The 8653-nt window shown below is 50.6% G+C and overlaps 1 protein-coding gene across 1 annotated transcript in view; it reads right to left on the bottom strand.

The window, feature by feature from the left end:
• The window catches only part of LRFN2 (leucine rich repeat and fibronectin type III domain containing 2), a 55070-nt gene extending 46661 nt beyond the window's left edge, over positions 1–8409 (bottom strand). Inside the window, exon 1 of the mRNA XM_004710752.2 lies at positions 6999–8409. Coding sequence (XP_004710809.1) covers positions 6999–8398 — 1400 coding nt within the window. The 5' untranslated portion in view covers positions 8399–8409. The remainder of the gene's footprint in view (positions 1–6998) is intronic.
• Positions 8410–8653: the final 244 nt, after the last annotated feature.

Below are 8653 nucleotides of genomic sequence, written 5' to 3'. Positions count from 1 at the left end.
GTGTCTGAGACAGGAACTCTTTACAAGGGCAGACAGCCTCATCTTTCTGCACAGAGCGGCTGGTGGGTTTGAGCTGCCAACCTTGCAGTGAGCAACTCCACCTATAGGACCTCCAGGGCTCCTTGAAGCTTGGGTTCAAATCAGAGCTCTGCCATATATGGTGTGCAAGACTGCACCACTGCTCAATTCACTCAGCCTTAGGATTAGACCTTGCGATGTGCATGCTATGAAGGCCTAGTAACATAGCGGGCTATGTGTTGGGCTTAGGTCTAACGGTTAGGTCAGCAGTTCAAACTCACCAGCCTCTCTTGGGAGGCTGTTTCCTTGGAAGAAAGATGAAACTTTCTGCTCTTAGAAAGAGATACAGTCTCAGAAACCCACGGGGTCAGTTCCACCCGGACCAGGTCATTGTGAGGATGTTAGTGATTGTGTGGGTTGTTGTTTCTGTGTGCGATCAAGTCCCTTTCAGCTGAAAGGAACCCTCTGTGACGAAGTAGAATTGCCCCTCTAGATGAGGGTCTCAATGGGGCAGATTATTGGAGATCTCTGCCAAGAGCCACTGGGTGGCAGCTGAGAGCCTCCCTACAGTGCCACCGAGGCTCCCTTGGCTCTTCAGTGCCATTGAGTAGATTGACTCATTGTGACCCCGTGTGGCACAGTAGAATTAACCTGTAGTGGGGGTTGAGGCTGGAATCTTCATGGAAGCAGATTCCCAGGTCTTTCTCATTTGGAGCGTGTGGTGGTTACATCATTTCATGTCAACTTGAAGGTGTGTAAAAGGGTCGGGGTGGAGTCTAGCCTGTCTACCAGGTCACAGCCTGATGGTGCCTGGAACCACCCCCACTTTCTCTGCTTCACCTTCCTCTAGTGAGCAATGCTGAGACCTGCATGAGTCCTGTGATGACCCCCGTTGGCGCCACAGCACGCTGCACCCACCAGCCTGTGATCTTCTTGCATTCTGCATCACTGCATGTGGCTGCGGGAGTCTGCAGAGGGACTTGTGGACTAGTCTCAGACTTATGGACTTGAGTTGGACTAGGCTGGGATGTTTTATTGATGCACGATTGCTTCTTGATATAAAGCTCTTCCTTATACATAGATGAGTGTCTCTTTGTTTCTCTAGTCAACCAAGCCTAACACAGAGCCATTGTGTGGGTTCGAACTGACAACCTCTAGGTTAGGAGCAGAGCCCTTAAATGCTTGTCCAAGAGGAAAGTACAAAGAAACAGAGGAAAGAACTAGGACACAAAGGGTACTCATAGAGATATAAATACAGGCATATAAGGATGGAAATATATATATGATGAGGGGGAAATAGATCAATGTACACATATTTATAGGTCGAGTATTAAGAAAACAGATGGACAGTGGGCCCCTACACAAGTATTCCCCCAACACAAGAACATTTTGTTCTAACAATTCGGCAGTCTGAGATGCTCACCTACCTGACATGATCGCTGAAGACAATGGGTACACAAACAAGTGTGGTGAAGAAAGCAGATGATGCTTGGCTACCAAAAGATATAACACCTGAAGTCACTGAAGACAATGGGTGCACAAGCAAGTGTGGTGAAGAAAGCTGATGGTGCTCAGCTACCAAAAGATATAGCACCTGAAGCCTTAAAGACCTGAAGATAAACAAGCACCATCTAGCTGAGAGACAACAAAACCCACACGGAAGAAGCACACCAGCCTACCCCTACTCGATCACTGAGGACATAGGGGATGCATTAACAAAAGTGGGGAAGAAAGCAGATGGTGCCTGACTATCAAATGATACAGCATCTGGGGTCTTACAGGCTTTAAGACAAACAGATGGCCATCTAGCTAAGAAACAACAAAACCCACAACAAAACAACAAAACCCACAAGAAAACAACAAAACCCAGCCTACCCCAACATGAATGCTGAAGACAAAGCAGGTACATAAGCAAATGTGGTGAAGAAAGCTGATGGTGCCAAGCTGTCAAATTACACAGAATCTGGGGCCCCACATGCTGGAAGATAAACAAGGGGCCATCTAACTGAGAAACAACAAAGCCCACATGGAAGAAGGACACCAGCCTGTAAGATGACAAGGAGGTGAAAGGGTCAGGTATCAGGCATCAAAGGCCAAAAAAATAAAAATCATAACATTGTGAATGAGGGGGAGAGCAGAGTGGGGACCCAGGGCCCATCGGGGGGAAATTGGGCATCCCCTTGCAGAAGGGCTGCGGGGAGGTGAGGAGCAAATCGGAGTGCAGTGTAGTAACAATGAAATATGCAATTTTCCTCTAGTTCTTAAATGCTTCTTCCACCTCACTGCCATGTTCCCAATCCTACCTTACATATCTGGTTGGACCGGAGGATGTGCACTGGCACAGATAGGAACTGGAAATACAGTGAACCCAGGACAGATGAACCCCCCAGGACCAGTGGAGAGGGTGGCAATGGCAGGAGGGTGGAGGGAAGGAGAGGGAGGAAGGGGGAACAGAGGACAAGGTCTACATGTGGCCTCCTCCCTGGATAAGTGGGTGAGGGAGACGTGGGATGGGGTAAGATATGATAAAATAATAATAAATTATAAATTATCGGGGATTGGGGGGAGGGAGGGGAAAAATGAGCTGACACGAGGGGCTCGGGTGGAAAGTGGGTGTCGTGAGAATGATGAAGTCAACATATGTACTAAAGTGCTGGACACAGATGATGTATGTACAGATTGTGATGAGCTGTATGAGCCCCTAATAAAATGATTCTTTAAAAATAAATAAATAAAATAAATAGAAGGAAAAATAAAAGCCTGTCCAACTCAGGGGCAAGCACACAAGTAGCCCACACTGTTGCTCGTTATTGTGACTGTCACCTTTCCTTGGAGATTCAGTACTGTACACAGGGCTTCTCTATTCCTCTGCACACCTCCCTATTGAAACAAAGAGCCACTGTGCGTTGGCTATACCCTCCGTTTCCTTGGTGGGGAAGATGGATGAGATAGTGGCCTGACTTGACTTACGGTGACTCCGCCTACTTGCCTTCCTTGTCCTTATTGCGACTCCCACAAAGTCTACTATCCCAAATAATCAGTATTCCTTGAGGAGTCCCTGAGTGGCACACATGGTCACTGTGCCCAGCTGCTACCTGGAAAGTTAGAGGTTCTAGCTGGCCCAGAGGTGCCTCGGAAGAAAGGGCTGGCATTCTACTTCTGAAAAATGAGTCACTGAAAAACCCTATGGAGCGCCGTTCCACCTGGACCCACCGGGGGTTGCTGTGAGTCAGAGTGGTTCGGATGGTTGCTGGGTGTTGGTGTTCGTGAGCGTGAGCACGTTCTATGCGCCTGCACTATTTGGAGAGCTAGGCTGAGTGAGCGTGAGTGGAGGAAGTCACCATCGCTACCTGCGTCGTTTTCCTGGCTTCCGTTTTGCGTGTGTATTTATAAACCTAGTGTCTCCAGTCTCTCAATCAGCAGCTAACAGCCATTTGAATCACCCTGTGGAATGACTCAGCGCACAGTCCCTCTCTGCCCCTGCCCCTCACGGTGTTTCTGAGATCCACCAGGGCGGGGTGCCCCTCGGGCCTCCTCAGGAGGCTGACATCTCCTGTGGCTTGTGCTCTGCCCGTGCCAGCCTCAGACCTGGGAGCATTTTGCCTTTCCAGTTTTTCTCAATAATAAATCTGCAAGCGCAAAGAAATATACTTATTTCCAAAAGGTCAGCTTCACAAGTTATAAAGACATGCCGATTAAGCCAGGTTTCATTTTCCGCCTATCAAATTGGCAGAGAAGAAAGCAAGTACATATTCAATATTGGTAAAGTTGTGGTCCAAGTGAGTGCTGTCAGCTCCCACTGGTGAGAGGCTAAATTAATACCCAGATGTCACCTGTAACGATTATAATTCACTCGTTAAGGTAGTAATTCCAACCCTAGGAAAATATGCTAAAGAAACTAGTGGCACCGCACAAATCCCTTTGTGTGCCTAGATATCCTTCGCTGTGTGATTCTTAGTGTTGAGAAACAAGAAACCAAATAAATATCGAACAGTAGAAGATTGGTTAAATAAATTAGGTTACAAAGACATGAAAAACATTTAGTGTCATGGGAACTAAGTAGGGTATAATGTTGTACGGCAAGAATTATGATTCAGACGTGTATTCCAGATGGATGATAAGATGTTTGGCATTCCAGAAAGACTCACTTCCCAAATGTTTCAGGGTTCTCTGGACTGGGGAGATTACGCGTCACTTTCATTTTCCTCTAATTTTCTCAGCTTTTCAAAATTTCTATCTTCAATACTTATTACCTTTATAATTAGAAAAGTACAAATCTTATATAGATATTCAAATTTTATAATGTATGTGTTCAATTTCTCATGTAGCTTTTTAGATTTCCTTCGAAGACTATACATGTAAAATAAGTATATTTTAATTTAAAATAGGTGTGTCTTTAAGTTCTACCCCTGGTTTTCAAATTTCCTACAGATTATATTTTATAATTGCAATATACATTAAACTATATATATTAGGCTATTCTTTCATCTGTAATTTAATTGTAAACTATACAGAATGAATATATATTTGAATTAAACCATGTATGGAATTTGTGTTCCCGTGCACCCATATTTGTGTATATTTAGGGTTTAATACTTCTTTTGACATTTGCTACGGAGACTATCATTTTCATAATTACAAAACTGCATGTATATTTGTGTTTAATATTATGTGAGTGGGCAGCAAGGGAATGAATCTTTGGGGCTTTCCAAGGCTCCATGGGATATTTACATATTGTGCAGGCATGTGTGTGCCTATTTAAGTTGCAAAGCTGTGTTCTGTACATCTTGAGCATAAGAACTACATCTGCACAGGCCCAGCAGATGCCATGGTAGGAGAGGTTTCTGTGTCCCGTGACAGTAACAGTGCATGGCCCGCAGCCTCTACAACAGTTTCCACAGAGCATGATGCTCTGTCAATCACATGGGCTCCATTCAGCAAATGAATGTCTTCCTTATGTGTGCTCCTTCATCCGTCCATCCCCAAGACTTACCAACTCATAAATTCAAAGCTGGAAGAAATGTCAACCTTGATAATTAGGTTATACGGGTTTATAAATCAGGTTATCCATTAGGCTGTGGATGCACTGGTTCTTAGCCTTACTTCCACGGAAGCTGTCTAGGTTTAAGCTCTTTCCTCCTAGCTTAGATAACCCCTTGATCCTCACAACCGCTTTACTGGGCCAACACTCCTGAAGGGGACACTGGAGCCCAGAGAAGTCAGGGCCGGTGAGCTGGATGATGTTCCCTTTTGGATTCAGGGGGCTCATGAGACCTGCGTTGCTTACTGAGAACTCTGTGGGACCAGGTGGGATGGGAATGCTCGCCACCCTCTAGGCCTAAGAGGGCAGAAGGTGCGTGAAAGTAAGACCAACTCAGACCAACTCAGAGGGGAACACCATCTAGGGAAGGTAAGAATCTCTGGCAAAGAATACTGAGCTTGCACGGACAGCTGGGGGCACAGACAAGGCTGTATCAGAGGACAAGTAACCCCAGAATGCGCTTTCAAAACATGAGAAACAGCTCACTGCCCATGAGTCAATGCTGACCCGTAGTGACTCCTGGGTTTCTGAGACTGTAGCTGTTTTCAGGAGTAGAAAGCCCAGTCTTTCTCCCATTGAGCTGCTGCTGGTGGTTTCAAACTGCCAACCATGGGAGTCGCAGCCCAACGAGTAACCACGCCATCACAAGGGCTCCTCGAGTGGTCCTTAGAAGTGAGTGTAGGGAGATGTCATCTCGTGTGTTTGGGGTGTCATCAGGAGGCCCAGTCCCTGGAGAAGGGTCCCTTGCTTGATAACGTGGAGGGCCAGCCTTAAAGAGGAAGATCCTCAAGGAGATGGGTTGACACAGGGCAACAACACGGAACTCAAACACAGCGACTTTAGCAACAGAGCCAGCGTTCTGCTGCACATGGGGCCACTATGAGTCAGAATTGACAGCTCCCGACAAGAAACTCTGGGAGTCCCTGACTGGTGCAAAAGGTTAAACATTGAGTTCATCTTCCAGCCAAAAATGTGCTGTTCAGACCCAGAAGAAAGTTCTGGCAAGCTGCGTCTGAAAGATGAGAGCCTTGAAACCCGACGGAGCAATCTCCATGAGTCAGAATCAACCCCATCGGTAGCTGGCACAAGCAAGATACTCAGAGACCAGACATTTGCATGGGTGGGGGTAGGGGCGGGGTTTAGAATCAATTGTTCCTGAAACAGTTCCCCAACTTTTTAATTACATGAACCAACACGTTTTCCCCCAACCCACTCTCTCTCTCTCTCCCATTCTCTCTTTTTGTGGTTTATTTTTAAGCCTCGGATATTGTATCCAAACTAAATCTAGTTTATCCTCATGTTGCAGAGGAAGAAACTGAGGCCGGTAGAAGCATGAAAGGACCAGCACAAGGCAGACCTGGGATTGGAAGTCGGCTCTTTCCGACCTCAAAGCCCGAACTGCGATCGCCTCCGAATCCATCCCTGCCCAGAGAGGAGCCCGGGTGTCACAGTGGCCATGGTGTTGGGCTGTTAACCGCATGATCAGCAGGTTGAACTCACCCTCTGATCTATGGGGAAAAGATGAGGCTTTCTTTTTCCTAAAGGTTTGCAGCCTCAGAAAACCAGAGAGGCGCTTCTCCTCTGTCCTGTAGGGTCACCCTGAGTGAGTGAGAACATGCCTTGGTGCAGTGAGCTTGCTTTGTTTGTTTGGGAAGGGGCAGCTCCTTCGGCTACCAGGTACTGCTCATTGCTCTTGTGTCTCCCCCAGGTGGGGTTCTAAATAGAACGTCTGACCTCACAGCCCCACACAGAGCCCTCCCCTCCCACTGCCCACGTATGAGTTGTGTTGTCCTTAAGCCTGTGGTTGATGTTCGATCCCCTCTTACCTTCAGGAATCCTCTGGATCCCCACATGCCCCTTTGGGGTGATAGGCCGGTGGGAACACCTCAAAGCCCTCCCCGTGCCTGCTTCCTGCCGGTCGTGGCAGCCCCTGGCTCACCTGTAAATCAGTACCTCATCGTCGGAGCAGTTGTACTGCAGCTGGTACATCTTCACCCGCGGGGCGGACTTGCTGACCGACCACTTGACCAGGGCGGAGGTGGTGGTCACTTCGGACACCAGCACAGCCCGCTCCGGGGCGCTTTTGGGAGGCTCCGCGGCCCCACTGCCGCCCCCTGCCCGGCTGGTCTTACTGGAGCCTGTGATGTCCGAGAGGCGGGACTTGGGGGGCGCCACGCGGCTGGTGCCGTTGCTGAGGTGCGGCAGCTGGACAATGGACACCTCCACGGCGGCCGTGGCCTCTCCGGCCGCGTTGGCGGCGATGCAGGTGAAGGCTCCGCTGTCCTGAGACGTGGTGATGAGGATGTCCAGGGTGCCGTTGTCGTACACGGCCGTCCGCGACGAGTTGCCCACCAGGTGGTCATCGGGGGCCACCCAGTGGATGAGGGGGCTGGGATCCCCGATGGCCTTGCACTTGAGGGTGGCCGCCTGGCCCTCCAGGACCAGGAGCTTGTGCGTGTGCTGGGTGATGAGTGGCGGCTCGCACACGAACTCCTCCTCGCGCACGTGCCAGAAGTAGCGGCCCTTGAGGCCGCCCGGGGAGCCGCACGTCTCCAAGTCGTCCTCGCGCTCCAACCTCCGCAGCCAGAGCAGCTCACAGTTGCAGTGCAAGGGGTTCCCCCCAAAGCTAAAGGACAAGGGTGGGGCAAAGGGGGTGGCGGTCAGCAGGGAGGCCTGAGAGCGGCCGAAGATGGGGTCCGGTGGCAGCTTCTGCAGCCGATTGGAGGTGAGGTCGAGGCGGGCCAGCTTCTGCAGGTCGGCGAAGGTGCCCTCGGCGATGTGCTCCAGCAGGTTGTGGTCCAGGCTCAGCTGGTGGAGGTTGACCATGCGGCGCACGGCGTCCCAGGGCAGGCCGTGGAGGTTGTTGTAGGAGAGGTCCAGGTCTTCCAGCGTCAGCAGGACGTCCTCGAAGGCCTCGTCGGCGATGGCGCTCAGCTGGTTGTTGTTGACAATGAGGTGCTGCAGGTTGGCCAGGCCGCGGAGCGTGTCCTCCCCGAGGCTGGGCAGCCGGTTGCTGTCCAGGTGCAGGGAGCGCAGGCTCTCCAGGTCCAGGAAGGAGAAGGGCTGGATGTGGCTGATGGTGTTCCGCGACAGCGTCAGGTCCACCAGCCCCGTCATGTTGGCGAAGTCCTGGCGGCCGATGTGGATGATGAAGTTGCCGCCCAGGCGCAGCTCCACCGTGCGCCGGTCGATGTCCGGGGGCACGAAGAGCAGCCCCTTGGAGGGGCACAGGGTCCCCAGTGACTCAGACAGGTTCTGGCAGACACAGTACTTGGGGCAGGCGTCGACCACAGCAAACGCCATGCCAAACGCCAGCAAGCCACCAAGCAGGGTCTCCATGATCTGGTCACTCAGGCCACGGCGCCTGGAAGAGAGGGACACAAGGTCAGGGCCGGGAGGTGGCTTCCTAACGCCCTGGCCTGGAGGGACCTCCCACACCCACTCTGCCTTAGGGAACAGCCACTGCCCAGTGGTAGACCATTACTGCTTGGGGAGGGCTGGGGTGGGAGTGGGGCTTTCACATGAAGGGACTTTTAGGGGATGGGCCTCTAGACCGGGCAGTTCGGTAAAGATCTTCGTGTCCCCCAAACTTCC

The sequence above is a fragment of the Echinops telfairi genome, unplaced genomic scaffold (assembly GCF_000313985.2).
Source record: "Echinops telfairi isolate 266 unplaced genomic scaffold, ASM31398v2 ScPeMD7_3533;HRSCAF=4204_1, whole genome shotgun sequence".
NCBI classification, from domain to species: domain Eukaryota; kingdom Metazoa; phylum Chordata; class Mammalia; order Afrosoricida; family Tenrecidae; genus Echinops; species Echinops telfairi.
Note: the sequence above shows the minus strand (reverse complement) of the source record. Positions and strands in the feature narration are given on the sequence as shown.